The sequence below is a fragment of the Anthonomus grandis genome, chromosome 9, assembly GCF_022605725.1.
Source record: "Anthonomus grandis grandis chromosome 9, icAntGran1.3, whole genome shotgun sequence".
In the NCBI taxonomy this organism is placed as follows: domain Eukaryota; kingdom Metazoa; phylum Arthropoda; class Insecta; order Coleoptera; family Curculionidae; genus Anthonomus; species Anthonomus grandis.
Genome location: NC_065554.1, coordinates 9,763,271 through 9,784,897, shown reverse-complemented (window position 1 = coordinate 9,784,897; position 21,627 = coordinate 9,763,271). Strand labels below are relative to the sequence as shown.

General features: G+C 32.8%; 2 protein-coding genes across 4 annotated transcripts; both read right to left on the bottom strand.

Annotated features, from left to right (window-relative positions):
• Positions 1–419: 419 nt before the first annotated feature.
• On the bottom strand, positions 420–1,419 carry LOC126740645 (uncharacterized). Its single transcript, XM_050446761.1, has 3 exons — positions 1,172–1,419; positions 649–913; positions 420–591 (listed from the first exon to the last, which is right to left on the bottom strand). Exons 1-3 carry the CDS (start codon positions 1,350–1,352, stop codon positions 585–587), a joined length of 453 nt encoding a protein of 150 aa, XP_050302718.1. The 5' UTR covers positions 1,353–1,419; the 3' UTR covers positions 420–584.
• An 8,027-nt stretch (positions 1,420–9,446) lies between these two features.
• LOC126740642 (venom carboxylesterase-6-like) lies at positions 9,447–16,673 on the bottom strand. Of its 3 annotated transcripts, XM_050446756.1 has the most exons (11): positions 16,512–16,672; positions 16,316–16,453; positions 16,117–16,257; positions 15,923–16,061; positions 15,663–15,857; positions 10,861–11,069; positions 10,658–10,805; positions 10,425–10,597; positions 10,248–10,377; positions 9,907–10,045; positions 9,447–9,748 (listed from the first exon to the last, which is right to left on the bottom strand). In XM_050446756.1, exons 1-11 carry the CDS (start codon positions 16,557–16,559, stop codon positions 9,562–9,564), a joined length of 1,647 nt encoding a protein of 548 aa, XP_050302713.1. In that variant the 5' UTR covers positions 16,560–16,672; the 3' UTR covers positions 9,447–9,561. The 3 variants fall into 3 exon arrangements, with proteins under 3 accessions (XP_050302713.1, XP_050302714.1, XP_050302715.1); XM_050446757.1 differs by lacking the exon at positions 10,248–10,377 and having other exon boundaries at positions 10,415–10,597; XM_050446758.1 differs by lacking the exons at positions 10,248–10,377; positions 10,425–10,597; positions 10,658–10,805; positions 10,861–11,069 and having other exon boundaries at positions 16,512–16,673.
• Between the last annotated feature and the right edge of the window lie 4,954 nt (positions 16,674–21,627).

The window sequence follows — 21,627 nt, the reverse complement described above, 5'->3', positions numbered from 1 at the left end:
AATAAATGATATGACTGTTAAATGTATTATGAGGATAAATGATAGATAAAAGGTAAACAATAATAAAATTATAAAATGGTTCAACGGTTATATTTTTTGAAATGTTGTTTTTGTCTGGAATTATACCTGTAATGTATCCAACAAATTCTCAGCTTCCTTATCGGAAGCATGATCATTGTCACTGCCCTCTCTCAGTGTCATCATCTTGACTTAGAGTTATTACCACGGATTCAATTTCTTCCATAACCTGATCATTCTCCCAAAATTTGTCTTCAATATCCGTAACATGTTGGCAAAATTTCTGCCAATCATGAGGGGATATTAAAGACATAGCTTCATTGGTCACTTCTTTTAGTGCCGTTAGGTTGAAGTTCCCAGTTGTATTGCTGCATCTTATAATATATTTTAGTTTTGCCCAAGCCAGCTCTATTGGGTTCAATTCACATAGATACGGGGGCGTTCGGACTGGTATATGGCCATGTGATTTAAAAATACGATCCACTACATAATTTTTTTTATGATCAGGAGGCTTGTGGAGTAGAACTAGATCAAACAAATCAAATTTTCTTGCGGTCGCGTCATGATTAATTCCTATAAAATATTTTGTAAGTTTAACATAAATTTGTTTTTACCTCCTGTATTCTATACCTTTTTTCGTTAACCAAGCTACTATGTCTTTTTTCAAAGATGTCTTGGTTGGAATCCTCTTGGACGGAGTGATACGGAGCATTGTCATAAACGATTACTGAATTGGGCGGTATATTAGGAAGCAGTTTTTCTGTAAGCCACCGAGTAAAATTTTCCTTGTTCATCTGGCCATGGTAGTCACCAGTAGCTAACCCCGCTTTAAATATTAAACAAGCGTTGTCAACAAATCCATTTACTGAACCAGCATGCACAATTATCAGTCGACCTAAAATATGTGTAGAAAAATTTTTGTACATATTGTTTGTATTTTTATAATTTATTGTTATTTACACAGACCCTAAGATAGTCAAATATGTATTTTCACGGATTTTTGCATATTTCCACAATTTTGAAATGTGGGTATAAGTTTTTTGAATCCACAAATTAAAAATGTATTCCTGGCAGAAAAATAATTTTATTATAAGTATATAAACTATGATGATTACTTTGTTAACTTATAAGATTATAGCTATATTTCACTTACCTGTCGAGCCTATATTGCTAATTACACCAGAAACGGTGTAGCTCTGCCAGCATTTCTTAAAAGTTAGGTCGTTGTCTACCCAGGTCTCATCCAAATAAACAATATTCCGTTTTTCTTGACGATATTTCCGTATTTCACGAAGGTATTTATATCTCCAGTGTAGTAAGTTGGGTCGCTCCATTAATATTTTTCTTTTATTCTGGCATTTACGCCAAAAAAAACCATTTTGCTTGAGCAGTTTTCTAAGGGTTTCCCTAGAATATGGAAAGTTAGAGTCTTCCCGCAATTTTTGAATTAGCTTCCTTGTTGTGGGGACAACTTTAAATTCCGTATAACATCTGGTGATCAAATGCCTGACTATTTGAAAGTCAAAATCGTCATCATTTTCAACAAGCGACTGACGTGGTCTTTTTTTCCCAGGGCTTGCTAACATTCTATTAGGGTTATTGCGAATTATTTCTTGATCTTCAAGATGAATTCTTCGAACAGTCGATACGCCGACCCCAGTGTAAAGAGACAATCTTACGTTTCAGAGCCAATTTAAGGGAATTCTCAGACGCTTCCTCATCGCAAACTCTAAAAAAGCAAGCAAGCACAAATGTAATATGAGTAAAACATTAATAAAAATTTATGAACAAGTAGATTTATGAAAAAACTTTTTTAATAATAAGTATAATTCAGTTTCATTAAAAATTTTAAGCACCTTATTGGAATATTTCCATTTATTACTTACCTATATACATTTGCTATTACTTCTCTAGCTTGGCTACGAATTGTCTTTCCACATTTAGATATATTACCCATTTTTAATTTTAAAAAATAATAAGAAAACAAATAATATTCAACAACAATAACGACAATAAATAAATAAATAAATAAAAAGAAACCACGAATCAACTAACAAAAAACTTAAAGACAACCTCAAATAAACTTCAAACCAAAAGAACGCGTGGTCAGCAAACAGCACTTGACGGCTCCAGATGCGAAAAACATAAAACATCAAAAAATGCCGCCGCTTTTAAAACGCCACCATTGGAATCCGCTGGAGTTTCAATACCAGTCGATATGATTGATGCGACGGAGAGAAAACGAACAACCACGAGAAGAAGTCCGATATTTTAAAAGGATATTTGCACTCAATTAATAATGTAATTATTTGAATAAAATGTGTTAATACTTTTATATTATTTACCGGTAAAGACGTGTTGTTAAGTAAAAATAGGAAATGAAACAACTACAAAACAACTCAGTTTGTTAATTATTTTATTTTTGTGTGCACCAAATCGATTTGGAAGTGAAAAAAAGTAAAAATCAATTATTTATATTTATTTTGTGGATTAAACTAGGCAATGTCGCATTTTTGTAGCCGCATTCTTTCCGTCGTTACTCTTTAGTTTGCCAGATTTTACACCATCCGTAGTGTTATGTAACACGAAAATGTCTTTTAAATAACTAATTTATAATAAAAATACAATTTTAAATACGCAAATCTGACCGGCTGGTTGCAAAAATTTATAGACCATTTAAGTAGAAAATAAATATATTGTTAACGCAAGGAAATAGGGAAAATGAATTTTCAGGGTTTTTGCGCAATTTGGTAGTACCCTCTTCCTGTTTTATCAATACAAATGATAAATGTAACCAAGCGGTTTTCACAATCTTAATTTCAATTTTAAATAACTTTAAAATATTGAAATAAATAAATAAGATTTCATGTAATTAAACGGGATTTAAATAACTATTGTTTTCAAAACAGGTTTTACAAATCTACCTAATAAGCTTAGAACATTAAAAGGATAGAATTAGTAAACAACAACTTTGTTTGAGTTCAACATGTGCACAGGGGCAAGGGAGGTGTTTACAAACTTATCTTAGAACATTGAAAGCATTGCCGTGGAACTATAGACAGTTTGTCAAATGCTTATGTAGAAATGGCAAAAAACACACTTAATTTGTCATGTTAACCAGTGACGTCCTCAAAAAGTTTGTACATGATAAATATTAATTAATAATACATTATTATACTTTAAATTATAAACAATATTACCGTTTATGAACTCTTTATGCGTTTTTTTAACGTACTGCACTGGAGTAAAGGTACTTATTCAATAAAAAGCATTTTTATGGAAATTAAATATTTTATAATTATTAGAGATTTCTTATATTATTTTATCTTTTATTTATTAGATAAATATAGTACATTTGAATTTAACATTAGAAAAAATTCAGTACAAACACTGTAAGACATTTTTACCTGGGAAGATATTACGCTAGAGAGTAACCTGCAAAAACAGAATAAAAGAATTTTACACATTTTTATAAAAAAAATCGTTGTAATATATAAATATGTAACATCGGCAATTTTTTATATATTTCAGATTTTTTAAAAATAAGCATTTCATATAAAAACTTTTTATTTTAAGCATATCTTGTTCCTATTGGGTTATTATAACCGGTTTAATTATCTTAAAAAAAAAAGTAAAAATCGTTTTTTCCTGACACCTAGAAAAATTAGAAAACCTTTGAGTTTTAGTTACTGTAATAAATACTATATTTATTTTAAAATATTGTTAAAAGTTAGACAAATTCTTAAATTTCCCTGCTTATAAATGCCGAGCGTAAACTCAATAAAAACACGGGAATTTACCATTTTGTATTAAGTTTATGGTTTTTTGTTCCTGCTGCACACTGACTCTTTCGTCTGCGCATCTCATCGGCCACACCACTTTTACACTTGTATTTGGTTGAGTTGTAGTATACTACAAACTAAAACAAAACAGCGCACGCGTCATTCGGTTCGCAATTTTAAATTTTTGGCGGCCAACCTACGTATAAGATTTTAGAGGCTCATTAAAATTAAAAAAGGAACAACAATTTTCCGGATTAAAAAAGTACGATGATAACAGAATAATTGAAGAATAGACCTTACTATATTTCATAGAAACCTTTTCGAGAAATTTTGATTAGCTAACTGCAGATCAGCAATGGGTAGCCTATTTCAAAAAAAATGCCCCAATTTTTTAAAAATATGTTCGTTAGTTTCTCCCTTCCGCATTCAAATGCTATGAGCGAAAGAATTTTTAATTTAATAGATTTGAAATGAAGAAAAGAGAGAAATAGACTGGATATAAAAATATTAGAAGCCGAATTAATGATCAAACTTAAAAAAAAAAGATTGTGCAAATATCACAAAAAAGGTTAAATCATAAAAAAGGTTAAATTAAAGGAAAAATTGGTCAAGATTTGTTAAATAGTTTTAAGATAAATTACCTTGATTTGAAGTTTTATAAAGTTATTTTTTATTACTACATTTTCATGCTTTTTATGTTAAACTGTGGCACAAGTAAGGCGCGTCACCTCAAAAAAGTTGTCCTGCCGCGACTCTATTTATTTTCTCCTCAAACGTACTATAACCACCTCCCGCTTTTCAATTTTTAAAATCTGGCAACCCTACTCCCGCCTAAATCGGGAGGGTTGGCAACCCTATATTTACTTGTGAAAAAATCGGCTTAAATTACCTTTTTTCCATGGTGCGGCACAAACGGCACAAGTTTTTACTATCGTAACAGATCACAAAAACAATGAAATGACTCAAACTAACGAAAAAAACACAGCACTTCACAAATGTCGAATGTAAACACAAAGCCGTTTGTCAAGATGACATCAGCTTTTGCCTGCGGTGTTGCCATTTGAAACTGTTATGATAGTAAAAACATGTGCTGTTTGTGCCGCACCATAGGAAAAAGGCGATTTAAGCCGATCTTTTCACAGGTAAATACCGATATTGTCATAATATCATATCAAGAGACAACCGTCGTCATAAACGTAGAATAATAACTCATTAAGAAATCTATAATAATTATAAAAAAGAGTTCACACAGGGTAATGTTGTTTATAATTTAAAGCATAATCTATTAATAATAAATATTTATCATGTCATGTAAATATTTTTTGACCACATCACTGGTAAAGATAACTTGTGTCGGTGGAATCAACGATGCGATCAAGCGGTTTCAATGCAATGGCAGCAATGTTCGTTACTGGAGTAAAGAAAACGAACACAGATATGTTTTTACAAGGACCCGGTACCCTCAAAAGGTATCTATTTGGACGGGTATTTTTGGTCATAAAATTATTGGACCTTTTTTTTGGAAAAATATTTTGGCGGAGCTGCATTTTTGGAACTTTTACAAAATCAAATTGGACCAGCATTGGAAGAACTTAGGGGAGTGGGGGGGAATAGGAGCCAGCGGGTAATGGGAGCCACCTCGTTATTTACGCCATGATGTGCGTAATGTAATCTTGAAACGCAGCTAACATTTAACCTTGATGCTTTCAAACTACTTTGAACGGTTACATCTAAATTAATTCACTTTCGGCAATCTTCCGACACGTTTGTCGGTATTCGCAAATTATACTCTAAAGACACGCAATACGAAATTTGAAGGTAAGTTTTGAATTATGAGTTATTATGCTTTCTCCTTTGGTTGTATTACTTAGAGATACATTTAGATTCAAGAAACGTGTTTGTTTTGCTGTTAGCATTAACTGTTTTTAAATTAGGAAACTAAAATCAAGATGGCGTTAGTTGGGGTAATTGGAGCCACGATATGGATCTAATTACCCCAATTTTTTTGAAATTAAAAATTTATTATAGGAAATGCCTCGAAATTGGAAAAGGAAAACTGAGAAGGCGGCTTGGACCCTGGAACACCTACAAAAAGCGGCGCAATTGTTCGGCGAAGGATTAATCAGAAAAGCAGCCGTGCGTTGTAGAATTACATAACAAACATTGCAGAAACGATTGAAAAAAGGACAACTACAAAGTTCAGGAAAACTTGGTAGACACCCCATCTTTACCCTTCAGCAAGAAACGGAAATGGTACAACATTTAGTTACCCTTGCAAATATGTTTTATGGGCTAACTAGGTGGCAATTTTGTCGCTTAGCTTACAGATGTGCCGAAAATTTAAGAATTAATCACCCCTTTAATAAACAGAAGCAGTTAGCTGGAAGAGACTGGCTAGATGGATTCTTAAGACGGAATTCCACGATCAGCATTCGTAAACCTGAGGCCACAAGTTTAAACCGTATCAAGGGTTTTAACAAGGACGAGGTAACTCGCTTTTTCGACAAAAGCTAGAAAAGGTCAAAAAAGGGTAGGTTCGACAACTAGTTGGGAGCGTGGCAAAAACATTACTGTAATTTGTTGCATGAGCGCTGCCGGATCGTTTGTGTCCCCATTTTTTATATTCCCCAGAAGACGATTTTCTCCACTACTTGCTAAGGATGGGCCTCCAGATGCGGAATATCAGGTTACTTTTAACGGCTGGACTAATGAGGAAATGTTCGAATTGTGGCTTAGGCATTTTGTAAAATTTGTTAAACCCAATCGTGATGAACCAGTATTACTTATTCTAGATAATCATTCTAGTCATGCAACGCTTGAAAGTTACAATTACTGCAAAGAAAATTTCATTACGATTCTGTCCCTCCCACCACATTCATCACATCGGATGCAGCCGTTAGATGTAACATTTTATGGTCCACTAAAGAAGTCCTACTATAAAGAATGTGACAATTACATGAAGTCAAATAACCTTACACAAATCACTCCATATGATGATGCAAGTCTTTTTAACAAAGCTTATTCCACAGTTGCTCCTTTGGAAAAGGGAATATCCGGGTTCAGATGCACAGGTATTTTTCCATACCAGCCAGATATCTTTACTGATGCTGATTTTGTCTATAATTGTGTGCCACCAGCTTGCGTGCATACTAATGAGAAGACAACGGGATCAGCGGCAAGTAGCTCTAAAATAACAGAAGCAAACATCAAAGACAATGCCCAAAATCAGACACGATCTACTGTGATTCATAAAACACCAACAAAAGATGAAAGTAGTCGATCATGCGATCCCGTACCAGGTTGTTCGACATGGCAAGATCAATCTGATCAGTCCATTAATACGTCGTCCATCTCTGATCTCCTTTCTATAATATCCCCATTGCCTCAAAAAGACAATAATAAAAGCAAGAACTTAAGACAAACACGAAAACAGCATTCCGAAAATTTTACCCAGACACCTATGAAGATATTTTTTGAAGAAAAAAAGCGAAAGAAACAAGAACGTGATGAAAAAAAAGAACATGCAAAGGCATGAAAACAGAGAACATAAACAAAACTAAAAAGAACAGCAAAATAGAAAGTGCTAAACGACAAGTAGGCGCAGACGAATTGTGGTCATCAGAAGATGAAGAACCTTTGAAGAAAACAGTTATTAGCAAATATGTGTCCAAAACGGAGTCAAAACCAGTTAATAAATATATTAAATATGCAAAAGGAAAAGTTGTTTACAAAAAAGGCACGAACAAAAGACAAGTTGTTGAAGAATCGTCATCTTCAGAAGACGAAGAGATAAGTGAAAAAGATAGTTGTGGCGACGACGAGTGCGATGATCTTAGCGACAGCGCCGCTCATGTTAGATGCTTTATTTGTGACGACGTTGGAAAAAATAATGAACTGTGGTACCGTTGTACGAATTGCGGCAGTTGGGCACACTCTGAATGTTCAGGCGTAGAAGATGCAAAGGGCTATATTTGTGATTTTTGTTTACGACGGTAGTTATATTTTAGCATGTAGGTATTTTTGCTTAAGAATTTATGTTACGTTTGTTACATTTTCAAATAAAGTCCATTTTTTATTAAAACTAGCTTAATACTTATTAAAAAGTGGCTCCAATTCCCCCCCGCTCCCCTACACCTGAAAATAAGATTTGGTTTCAAATAGATGGCTGTCCTGCACACAGTTCACAGCAAGTCAAGGAATATCTTCACAACATATTTAATGGACGCGTAATAAGATTTCGCATGGGAAAAGTATAATCGAGAATCAGTTCTAGTTCTAGTGAAAAGGGATGAACTGGTTTGCTGGAGAAGAAAGTTCCTAAAAACGATCAAGCAGTACCGCAGGGAGCAAGAGTTTTTTTTATCTTAATGAAACTTGGCTTGACGAAGGATATATTGTTAAATATATATATAATATCGTAAAATAAAAAGAAAGAAGGCAGTGTTCACCAAGCACACATGGCCTGTCATGGGGATTGAAGTGCTATCGGAAAAAGGTAAACGACTAGTAATTACACATATCGGAAGTGAAGACGATTTCGTAAAAAAAGGTTTGCTCAGTTTTGAGTAGTGCGGGTTAGATTATCAGATTATCATGGGGATATAAATATTGACGTTTTCGAGAATTATTTTGGAGACATGATAATATTTTTCCAGCTGATTCGGTGATGGTCTGGGACAACGCTAGCTACCATTCAAGCTGCATAGAGAAGACTCCCATTACATCCTGGAGAAAACAAGAAATTATGGATTGACTAACTGACAAGAATATTGGGTTTGAACTAAACATATGCCGTGGAAGATGTAGCGGAAAAACATAAAATGTCTGTGCTGCGCTTACTATTATATCATTGCGAATTAAACCATATTGAATTAATTTGGGGGCAAGTGAAAGGATTTATTGCAAGAAGGAATACCAGTTTTAAAGTGAATTACCTTAAAACACTATTTGACCAAGCCATTAAGTGACTCCAAAAAACTGGCGAAAAGCAGTGGAGCGTGTCATTAAAGAGGAGGAGAAAATATAGGATCTGTACATTCTGATAGATTAAGGGGTTGACCCTTTAATTATTATTTCATGGTGTGATGGCAGCTCCTTTATCAGATGATGAAGTTTATATTTTTTATAATTGATTTATGTATTATTGATATTCATTATTTATAATGTTTTTTTAAAATGAATTATGATTTTTCTTTAAATCATGACCAAAACATTTTTTTTTGATTAAAAATATAATATGTATTATTATTTATATTTTTTTTAAAAAGTTATAATACTTGGTTTAATTTATTAATATAGTACCCTGCCTACACGCCTTTCTCGTATCATTTTTAGTATTTATCCGATGGATAAATATTGCATACTTAATAGGGTTTTCTTACTATCTACCTATTTGAAATAGACTATAACCACAGTAATGTGTAATAAAAACAACCTAAGATACGAAAATAATTCAAAGGGCAGAAACTAATTTTTGATGTTTAATAAAAAAAACATTATATGAATGGCGTATATTTTTTATCAATAATGTTGTTTAAGCTGTGAACCAGCACTGTGGTTTACAAACTCAAATCTTTTTTTAAATGAAAACCAGTTTTTTTGAAGATATTCATAGACAATCAGTTTTTCTGAGAACAATAAAAAATATTTTTACACATGTAACTTCATTATAATTGCCATATACATAGTTAGGGAAAAAGGAATTATTACAAAATAAATAAAATCACCTGATTATTATTCCCTACGATTTAAAGCCTCGTTTTTAAAATACAGTAAATGGTCTTTCATTATACTGCTCGTATATTCTAGTCCACGCAGCATAATATGGACTTTTCGGATTTTTCTTTACAACCAAATCATTTCCAATATCCAAATAGTGAAAATTGCCAGGTTTTACTTTTGGCCAGGTAACATTTTGTAAAACCGCTGCCTTTTCCGGTGTAGGGTTTCTAAATTAAAGAGGAAAAAAACAGAGATAAAAACTTAAAAACCTGGAAGAAATAAACCTAAAATAAAAATTTTAAGGATTTGATATAAGGATATTGTCTTTAAAACTTTTAAGATTGTGCCAAAGTGGGCAAAAATCTTATAATTTGCCTATACTCACAAATATTTGGCAAAATTAGTCCACAATGTGAGAACTCTCTCATGTGTCAGCCTATCTGCCTCGGGATACGCAGATAAAACAAAATTACGATGATTCCACATATACTTTATATCTTCACTATGAGCAACAAAATCAGCACCTAAAAATACAAAAATACTAGACCCTTATAATGAACATGTTCTATGTCCGAAATATGTTGGATTGATAATTTTTAAATAAATTTAGTGGAGTATGACCTAAATACTTTCAGTTACCCATTGAACTATTAACTCCACTGCAAGAATAGACTACTTCTTCAACAATCATAAGAATTATAAATTTAAATATTATATTTACAATACCAGGTACTGAGAAGTTCCAGTTACCCATAGGACCATCAAACGAGAAAAGGTAGAAATAGACGTCAGTATAATTTGATGCTAACTCTGCATGTTTGATCATCGGCTTTGAATAATAGTGGTCACTACGATACTACACTATACATTAATTAGCAGGCCAACAAACTTACATTTATTTACCTTAACATAATGTCCTAATATTTCATCTGATGATACGTTGCCAAAATATAACTGATATATCTCTTCACCTACTATATCACTAGTTGCGCCAGCTTTCAAATGAAACCCTTTGGTTGGAGTAAATTTGGCATGTCTTTTAATCTTTGAAAAAGAGTTGTTTACTGCTTCAATACCTAACATAAGTACAAAATAACTAACACCATTACGTTTTTTTTTAAATCTTAGATTCTTACTCGAAAATGCAGTAATATCTTCCTCAGAAGTGGTGCCCGCCATTATAGGTATTCTTATAAAATCTCCTGTCAATATCGCTTCGTAAGATTCTCTAGTAAAAAAAGCTCCTTCGGAATTTTTTTCGATAACTGGTAAGGTGTAGGACGTCTAAGTAATAAGTAATTTAAAAACACGATCACTCATTTTCAATAACTGTACTTACTACTTTAGTTAAAGTGGAAGCCACGTCAATCTGTTTTGCAGTGACATTCCATAGAAAATTGACTAATAAATTGGTATCGTTGGCAAAGTCGAACGAATTATCAATTTGACTAGCCAAATCAAAAGCATAGGCTCTTGGACTAACGTCTCCCATAAAACTAAAGGAACTCAAAGGGCTTCCACTTTGGAGAATTGCTCCACGAAATAAACCTTAAAAAATTGAAAAATGGAGTCTTTTTGAATATGTATGTTAGGTGTTTCCGAGAGTTATATTATTTTTAAGATACTAGGAACTGCACTGGATCATGATTATTATTTTGAGAACTGTAGTAGTTTGTGTTTTAGACCCGATGGTTGGATACGAAGGTTCGGAAGGAAAGAATATGGAAGGTTTGTATATCCTTAGTGAATATAAATTACGGCATTTTTTATAGAATTTACTCACTCGGCATGAACCGAATATTTTCCTTCCAAAAAAAACACTGCACAATAAAAATTGTTTGTTCTACCTCTAACATTCTAAAAACAGTAAGTTTATTCATTTTGTATTGTTTTTTTTTGGTGTGGATGGCGTTGCCGTAGAGCTGCCACTTTTTAATTAATTTTTTTTATGGTAAATGCTTGTATACTATATAAGTATTAAAATATATGCTAATTTTTCCTTCGACCTTTGAAGCGATCCAACAATCAATTTGTCGGTGGTAATATAATAATATAGATAAGTACTTGAAATAAGTATTGTCCAAAGTTGTGCGACAGGCGCAAAGGTTAAAATCAAATATGCAATGTGTTAACTAAACATGCGGCAAAAATTGAAGGGAGTTTTCCTTAGGAATAGAGAAGATCCTTCCTTAGGAAGGATATTTTGTCCTTTTGTGATTTTTGAATGGATGTTTTTTTTCGAAGATACGGGGCGAACAGAATGCATTACATCCAGCAATTATTCGATTTCTCTCCACTGGTGTACTATAAAATAATGACTTTAGGTGTCCCCATAGGAAATAATCCAGGGTGTTTAAGTCCGGGGATCGAGCAAGCTATACGTGAGGTCCACCTCGACCAATCCAGCGATGTCCATATGAGGCACATAGAATAATAATGGTCTAAATCCATTCTTTTCAAAATTCGCGCCATTTACGTAGAAGGTATCAATCTACATAGATCTATCAGTATAAAGCTGGTCTAACTCCTTGTTTCAGTTTTCAGTCAATAGATGGCGCCATCTTACTCTTATTCTGATTTAAATTCAATATAGGTCACTGTAAAAATGGTATAATCATGCATTCAGAATAATACTGGTACATCTGAGGAGTTGGACCATTTTTACTCTCAATCATTCAATATTTACAACATTTTTTGTGTTTACAGTAGAGTTTTATAATGGATGAATTCAGTGATTTTAGTGATTCTGGGTCTGAATAGAGGTACACCTAGTGATAGCGTGGATTCTTCTGGTAAGTCTATATTTATAATTTAAGCAGCATTAATTAGGTATTATGATTTTATTATACCGACATAACCTAACAAAACTGCGAACTATTTTTTTAAATAAATACATTTTTAGATAGTTTAATTTTTATCTTAGATGCAGAAACTTCCAATGAAGAAGTACTTGACGATGTTGTACACCATCTGGATGGCTGTGCATCCACAAGTATGTAATTTTTTATACTAATAATAGTAAAAAAATTACAGGTTTTTAAACATTTTCAGGTGGCCTTATTTATGGCTATATTTATGGCTTAGTAAAAGCTTCACCCGTAAATAGAAAACGCCCTAAAATTGGATCTCGCTTAGGAAAGCATACACATTTTCAATACGTATTGAAAAGTAATAATAAAACGCATATAGTTTGCAAGAAATATTTTTTTGATATATACATTTAAGATAAGTAACGGCCGTCTGCATAGATGCATTTCGAAACGAGATTCCTCTAATTGCAAAGAGCTAAGAGGTACTACAAGCTCTAGAAAGTTGGATGATTCTGATATTGTCAGGCATATAAAAACTTTTCCGGCTTATCAAAGCCATTATTCTAGAACTAAAAATCCCAATAGAAAATACTTGGACAGTAATCTAACTGTAAAAAAGATGTATGATCTGTATGTAGAAGAATGTCGAACCCAGAATACAGAACCAAAAAAATTAAAATATTATTGTCAGGTATTTAATACAAAATTTAATTTGCATTTGAAAATTCCTCATCAAGACACCTGCAAGCTGTGTGATGATCTAGAGTTAAAACTGAAAAGTGCCAACAATGATGACTTAAAAAACAATATTTCAGTTGAAAAGGAGTTGCATTTACGAAAAGCAGACTCAGCAAGAAAGAGTTTAAGGAGTGACTCAAAAAAATTACAGACGCATACATTGTAACATTTGATTTACAAAAGGCTTTGCCTTTCCCTAGGCTGACAACATCTGTGGCGTACTATAAAAGAAATCTGTATCTATATAATCTAGGAATACATTTCTTCAACAACAATACTGGTTATATGTATGTATGGAACGAAACAGAGGGTGGGCGCGGATCGCAAGACATTGCAACTTGTATAGTAAAGTATTTAAGGCACTATGCTATGAATCATAAACATACCATTGCTTATTCAGACTCATGTACAGATCAAAATCGGAATATAAAGATGAGTTTATCTTTGTTGAAACTAGTACAAGACTCAGAGTTTGATATCAACATCATATCTTAAATTGTTGGTGTCTGGGCACTCTTTTCTTCCAAATGATGGCCAATTCGGTACAATCGAAGGTGAAAGCAGACGTCATAGTGTAATCTACCATCCAGATGAGTGGATTAATATTATTAAAAATTCCAAACGAAAAGAACCCAAGTTTGTGGTGACTGAAATGCAACATCAATTTTATATTGTCGATCTTTCAAAAAAGAAAAATGTTGGTAGGCCCATTAGCAGTTTGAACATAATACAAGAACCACTCTATCCAACAAGAAGGACTGTAACAGCTGCAAAGAAGAAAGATATGATGGACTTGCTGCCATATATACCACCAGTACATCATCAATTTTATAAAAACTTGCCCACTCCATTACCCACCCGAGCATCTGGTCAAGAAAACCTCGAAGACAGATCTTCTGACGATGAACTGATATATGATTAGATAAATTTAAACAAAATCATTTAGATTTATAGTGGTCTAAGTCCATATTTTTTTGTTTACCTCATAGTTTTAAGGCATTTTTTTGTAAAAAATCTGAATTTGTCATTAAGCCCACTTATGTTACACTGTATTATTAATGAATAAACATTTAAGTTATGTTGAAATATTTTGCTGAATTTTTTATTCTAATTTTAACAATTGTATCAGTTCTCCGAATTTAACGTATTCGGAGTTAGACCATTATTATTCTATGTGCCTCATATGTTACTGTTAAAAACTGTCGAGTCAAAATGCTGAAATATGCTGGTGCACCATCGTGCATAAACCACATTACATTTCTTGTAGCCAATGGTAAATCCTCCAGAGACTGAGGTAGCGCTTGTTGTAAAAAGTTGTGGTATTTCTCGCCGATAAGTCTTCCTGGCAGAAATACCGGTACTATTAGGAAGTCATTTATAATACCCACCTAAACGTTTAACGAGAACTGATGTTGAAAACGATCTTCAAGCACCTCATGTAGATTTTCTTTTGCTCAAACAACGTTATTGTGAAACTGATCCAATGCGTGCAAAATTCATTGTGAAAAGAAAATCTGCAGGAAAAGGTGCCTGAACCCATTGTATGTGGAATGGGTACAACAAACATTCTATAAGAATCTTCCAAATTGTCCTGTTACTTTCATTTAAAGTATTTTTAATTTCTCGAGTAGAGGTATCTTCTTCTACCATGGTCAGCACATTTTCGTCTAGTTTTACAGTTCTTACTGCCATTGGCCTTGCTTGTCCTCCACTTCGCTTCAATGCTCTTGTTTCACGAAGATGTTGATGTATACTTTAGAAAATTTTTCTATTAGGCACATTACGATTAGGAAATCGTTCACGGTACAATTACACAGTACTCTAATTGACAAACTTAAGTTTTTTCGGCTACGTTAATCAGAATGTTTTTAAAAGGATTTTTTATTACTTGGTAGATTTTTTATTACTTACTCTCTATACTTTTATTTTGGCTACGTTGATAATTTTAAAACCTTCAAAATAGGATGTTTGACATTCTTTTTTGCCCTGTATCTTCGAAATAAAGCGTCCTATAAAAAATTATAACAGGATAAAATATCCTTAGAATAGTCCAAAAAATAATCCATTAAAATTTTGCCGCAAGTTTAGTAAACACCTTGTAAATTATATATTAAATTATTAATTTATATAATGTAAAAAAATAAGGAAGGAAAATTTAGATATTATTAATTATAAAAAGGATATGATCTGCCTTGCGTTCATAAGAGAAAACTTAAAAACGTTGCTGGTCCTCTCAAAATCCAAATTTTCCGTATATGGGAAGTTCGATAAGAAAAATTTTGTACACTAGTTGATAGAAATTATCTTATATTAGGAAAAGTTTTTAAAATTTTTAACTGATGAAATTTCTAAATTTCTAAAAGTTCTTTCATACAACCAATTTATGAAATCGACTGTACTATCTTTAAATGATATGATTCAAATGAAATACGAAGACTAAAATTACTGTAGTATCTGTAATCATTTATAAAATTTGTTTTAGTTTTAGAAGGACAATATCCTAAATAGATGCATTTTTAGTTTACTACAAAACGAAATTCTCTTGGGATTTTTTCTATTTTTAAGTCCTAAAATTAAACTGTAAAAACTATACCTTCATTTTGTTTATAAAGTAACTGATATCCTACTGAAGCTCCACCTGCACTCTGTCCAAATATTGTAACTTTATCAGGATCACCTCCAAATGATGCAATATTTTCATTAACCCATTTTATAGCCATAACTTGATCTTTTAGTCCGGCATTTCCAGATATTACACCATCTTCAGTAGCCAAAAATCCGAAAGGGCCTAAATTAAACTAACATAAGTTAAGCGAACTTTCAGTTGTTACGCAGAAACTCCTTATGACTTACCTACTCTATAGTTGAAAATTGCAATAATGACATTTTTTTCCATAAAGAAATCAGGGCCAAAATGTGTAGATAGTGATGAACCGGTATAGAAGCCCCCGCCATAGAACCATAACATCACTGGAAGTTTTACTGCTGATGACTTTAAAAATAAATATTGAATACTCAAATTTATAAAAATATATAAAGTAACTCACATTAGATAGTATAGGTGTATAAACATTCATAAACAAACAATCTTCGTTTTCTAAATCACTATCTTCATGAACGGAAAAACAAATATTTCCTTCTTTTGTGGTATTTTTAATTCCTTCCCATTGATAGGGTTGTTGAGGTGGCTGGTTTAAAATTATACAAAAACTAATGGTATTACGGGAGAACATGAAAGGTACTAACCTGAAACCTTAAGGTACCAACTGGAGCTGCAGCATAAGGTATGCCCTGGAATGCTCTGTATGTTATATTTCCAGGACTGACTAGTTCTTTACCCTGGATCATTCCATAAGGTAAAGATACAAGCAAATCCGCTGCATCCTATTAAAAACAATATTAAAAAAAAGTTATTAAATTGTCAATATTTAAATGTACTTACCGCTATATAAATATAGCAGAAAAATACAACACTACACATCAGCTTCATATTTGATGAATAATTTTTTCATAACAATAAAGTAATTTATATAGGTAAATTAATATCTGTTTAAAGTGGTACTTTTAAGATATCAGCCAAAAAAAAGCTATTTATACATTTACACTTAAAGTGGAAAATGCCACGGATGATCGTCTCCTTATTCTGTGATATCGAGTCTAATCGATATGTTTAGGATTCTAATGCAGCAATTTTTGTTATGCAATAATATAATGATGCATAATGATTTACCTGGTCGTCGTTTAAGCCAGGGTTGGTAGTGCTGCTATCTCATCATTCACATATCCTTTACCTATATACAGGGTATCCGGAAAGTCAAAGATAATACTGAAAGGTATGATAGAACAACTCATAAGCACCCAGAAAAACATAAAATCGCTGGTTTTTTAGATATTGGCTCTTAAGTGGAGGTCACCAAAATCCTACTCTTGGATAAGATTTTCGATTGTCACGCCTTAAAACTCGATATTTTTTAGAATTTTTTTTAGCTTTGTAACACTGAACAGCCATTTTACTGATCAAACACAAACATTAAACTAGCCAAAACATTTAATTGGACATCTATTCTAAAATGAAGTATAACTTATTTTTATTTTTAATATCTCAACTTTGATCCGTCATACTGGACCAAAAAATTGTCCAGCAACCTTGGCTAATATCTTATAAAGTTGGCTTATTTAATCTACTTTAAAAAATTACCTAATATGTTTTAAAAAACCAATAAATAAGATAAATCTAATCTACTTTATAAAAAAATAAAACAACACATGTATATATTATGTTATGTTCAAAATATATTTTTATTTAACTTAGAAAAATTTTTAAAAATCAAATAATATGTTCGAACTGTCCACAACCAATGCGAATGCAGGCGTGGCATCTTTTAATAAATGACCTTTTGACCCATCTTGCATTCCTTGCAGCGTTAAGATCTTGGACTGCGTCATTTATTCGTTACCGTAATTCAGCAATATTATTTATTTGTGTTGCATAAACCTTTTCTTTTAGGCAATATCAGTAAAAAAAATCGAGGAGGTTTAGGTCTTGAGATCTAGGAGGCCATAAAATTGGACCAAGTCGGCCGATCCATCCGTTGGGGTAAGTTTGGTTCAAATATCGACGAACTTCATGAGCATAATGTGTCGGGCTATCATTTTCGAACCACATTATTCGGCGACTGGCCAAAGGAACATCTAAAAGAATTGGTAGATCGTTTAAAAAAAAAACCTGAGTACGCCGTGCCAGTTCAAATTTTCTGCTAATTCAAATGAGCTAATTAAACTTCCGTTCAAGGTACCGGTCCACAAGTGTACTATAAATCGGCGTGCGACCTTTTCGAATAAAATGGGAATTTTCCAACGCATAAGGGAGCAAATTGTGCATGTTTATAAAGCCATCCTTTTTTAATGTACTCTCATCCGACCACAGTATATTATCTAAAAAATTCGGATCCTCTTGATTTTTTTGCAACATTCTGCGGCAAGGTTGTAAGCGTGGCTCGTAGTCTCGAGGCAGTAGTCTTTGCACCCGTTGAACATGATATGGGTGATATTGAAATCGCCTAGTAATGTTTACTACCGATTTCGGTATTGCTGTTCTTCTTTCGATTACTCGTGCCGAAGTAGTCGGATCATTTTCAATTTCTTCTAAAATTGGGTCACAACACAATAAATACGAGATCTTTCCTCTCGAAGGGGAGCATGAGGCATCCTTCCTTCGGAATATGAGCGGTGAACATTAATAAATGCACGATAATTAGGATACCGGGCCAAATTTGGATATCTTTCTTGATAAATATTCGATGCTGCTATAGAGCATTTCCTGTGCATTCACCATAAATGAGATGCATGTGTGCATACTCTTGGGTGGTATACGGCAAAGGCATAATAAATGATTAACCAATAAAACAAACAGCTCAAAAAACACAGTCCACAGCAAAATGAACTCAAAAACAAATTCAAAGCAAACAATAATAAAAACATTAGGATATAAGCAAAAAAGTAGTAAGTAGTTAGTTCGCAGAATACAGTAAAAAAAACTAAATTTCAGAAATTTTTGTTGTTTATTGTTTATTGGTGCTGAGAATTACCTTCGCTCTTATTTTTTTTAATTTTTAAGTTAAATAAAAGCATTTTAAACATAGCTTAAACATTTGTTTCGGTTTATCTTTCACTCTATCACAATAACAGTAAACCACAGTTACTGTTATATTGTTTTCAAACTGGTTAGTCTCTTGTGTAAAGAAAGGCTATAAAGTACGATATATTTACAACAAGTAAAGTATTTTAAACTTTAAATATGTAAAATTTGACACAAACCTTTTCACTGCTATCTTCCACCACTTCCATTGATTCTACATAATCCATATCAACTTTAGGTAAGCTAGTTGTAGGCATTTTTGCTTCCATTGCAAGTTTTTTTTGCATCTGTAGTAAGTTGCAGAATATTTAGTCTTATATCTTTTCATCTTTTAAAGCAAAAATGAAGTAAAAATGAAAATAAAAATTGAAAAATGAAATAATAAATCCCAATAATTCCAAACAAAAAATTAATTATAAAAATATAGATTAAGTAGGTTATTTCAAGTGAACCTTGTGTAGCAATATGACTTGAAGGAAAAAAGGCCATCTATATTCGAGTAACTTCTTACAAGAATAGGGCCGTTACTCATTTAAACTGTAACGAAGGTCGATTTAAAAGTAGGATATGGGTTTGGGAAATAAAATTGGAGAACTGCATTTTTTATTGTTATTAAAGTCCCACCACCTCTTTCATCTAGCCTGTCAGCCCTCTGACATTGTAATTGGTCAGCAATGTTGGGGCTTCCTAAAAGTTTTTTAATTCAGGAGAACATTGAGCTTGTAACCTTCCAGGAATCTTTGGATTTTAACTTTAGACATTAACAGAAGCAATTTTCAACAACAAAGAATTAAAGACAGGAGCGTTAGACACTAAGCCGTTTGTGTGGCCAATGACAGGCGGTTGGCTGTTATGATTATTCGTCAATTCGGTCTTTTATACACTTGCGATAGAGGATCCTCCATATCCGGTTCTTCAATATCGCCTTCAGCCAGATTACTACAGTTCTCTCCATAAAATTTGCAAGCGACTGCGCATATTAGTCCAGCTTTCCGCCCACAGGCTACACCATAATTATTCGCCTTGCACCCGCAAGTTATAACATAATTTCTTCAGGAGCTAGATCTCTTCTACTCGTCATAAGCTGCAATCCTTGCTTAGCATTTTCCCAACACCATCCAGGTAGTTACGTTGCAAATTGGTTCAACGGCTAATAGTTTGCTGCTTCAAAAAGATGGAGGCAGCGATGATAGATTCTAAATACTAAAAAAACATTTTTGGTATCTTTGGCCTCCTTTATCTTCTGTTGATCGTAGCAATGTGTCTATTTTAGGAATATTATACGTATTATTACGTACACTTATATATCTTATCATTTTACCCAGTTAATAAATGAGCCTTTTCATAGTACTGATAATACACAAACACTAATCGATGTTAAACTTAAAATTAAATGCACACAGTTGTAATGCAATAATATACATGTCGATCATACATGCCATATATAATGTCCATGTTGCAACCCTGTATTCCAAAGCTATTTCCACTATGCATCAGGGGCTTAAAAGCTTGGGCGATTTACCGAACACTAAAAAGCCTCTACTCCTCGAAATTTAGATGGCGCTAAGAATGCAAACGTTCTTAAGCTACCGCTTTTATCGAGGGTGGTCTGTGCATCAAGTTATATCATAAAAAATGCGTCCATTTTTGCATTTTTCTTAGTTTTTTAGCCTGCACAGGTTTTTTTTTTACTGCTGCCAAAAAACTAGCTTTCTTTATTCGAATTTCCTGAAAAATCTTAACAAAATTAATCTATTCTCCCATGCGCACAAAATTTTTCCAAGTATTTAGTTCAATGATTTACGTATCAGCTGTGATTATATTCATTCATGTTATATATTCATTTAAGCCCAATTCAAAAAGAGACTTTAAACTAGATGCCGTTTAGTTAACCTCCCAGGCTTGATACAAGGTAAGTGAAAATGGTCTTCATAACAAGTGACCCTACCAGAGGTGTAAGCTTAAGCTTAATTTAATGATAAACTGCTTGGGTTAAACTAAACTCTTTAATGAATAATTTAGTTTTTTCATAGCAAAAAAAATTATATCATATGAGGATGAAGTTTTAATAATAAGTTGTGCTGCATTTCTAACAATGTATGATTTATTAAAAAAAGTGAAGCCGAAAAGGCAAACAAGGCGATGGTGGATAACACAATTATACAAAAATCGACGTCAATAAACCGGATCTGCCTTATTAAGTGAACTACGGTTAGAAGAGTCTTTTGAGAAGAGACCAGACTTTAAAATTGTAATTAAGTTGATTGAACCTCGAAGTCGAAAAGAAAACGATTTTCACAAGATTCAGAGCATTCATTCCGGTCAAGGAGTGCTTAGCGAAAACTTTGCATTTTTTGGCCACTGGGGACTCTTATGCGAGTTTACAATATTTATTTAAGATTTTCAAATAGTTAATCTTCCGAATAGTTCCTGAGGTTTATCGTGCTCTAGTGTTTTAGGGTTTTTTTTAGAAAAAAAAAATATATATATAGAAATGGAACGTGCAGTCTTTGACAACGGAAAATTTATAAGTTTGGTGGAACCAAATCCCTGTTTATGGGATACAGCGCACCCAGACTATTGCGATAGAAATAAAAAACAGCAATGCTGGGTGAAAATTGCGAAACAAATGTGCGACAATTTTGAGGAGATGACAGCAGCTCAACAAAATGAATATGGTAAGTATTATTTAGCATTAAGCATATTTTTATTTCAAATAAATATTATATTATTTTAAGTAAGTAGTGCAGGCTAAAAAGTTTACATAATATGGGAATATTTTTAATGAAATTTATTTTCCCAAAAATACTTGGTATCTTAAGATTAACTCACTATTATACAAGGTGTCTCGTATCGATATGTTCAAATTTTTGGAGCGTAAAGTACACTTCTGTTAAAGTAAAAAAAAATTGTAATACTA

Bases quoted from the DNA above. Each gene is read 5' to 3' on its own strand.
- LOC126740642 (XM_050446756.1), bottom strand. From the start codon at position 16,559: ATGAAGCTGATGTGTAGTGTTGTATTTTTCTGCTATATTTATATAGCG. The intron at 15,858-15,922 runs GTAAGTCATAAG...AGTTTAATTTAG, and splicing joins AATTTTCAACTATAGAGTAG to GCCCTTTCGGATTTTTGGCT. The intron at 10,806-10,860 runs GTAAGTACAGTT...CTTATTACTTAG, and splicing joins CTTCCACTTTAACTAAAGTA to ACGTCCTACACCTTACCAGT.
- LOC126740645 (XM_050446761.1), bottom strand. From the start codon at position 1,352: ATGGAGCGACCCAACTTACTACACTGGAGATATAAATACCTTCGTGAA. The intron at 914-1,171 runs GTAAGTGAAATA...CACATATTTTAG, and splicing joins TAGCAATATAGGCTCGACAG to GTCGACTGATAATTGTGCAT.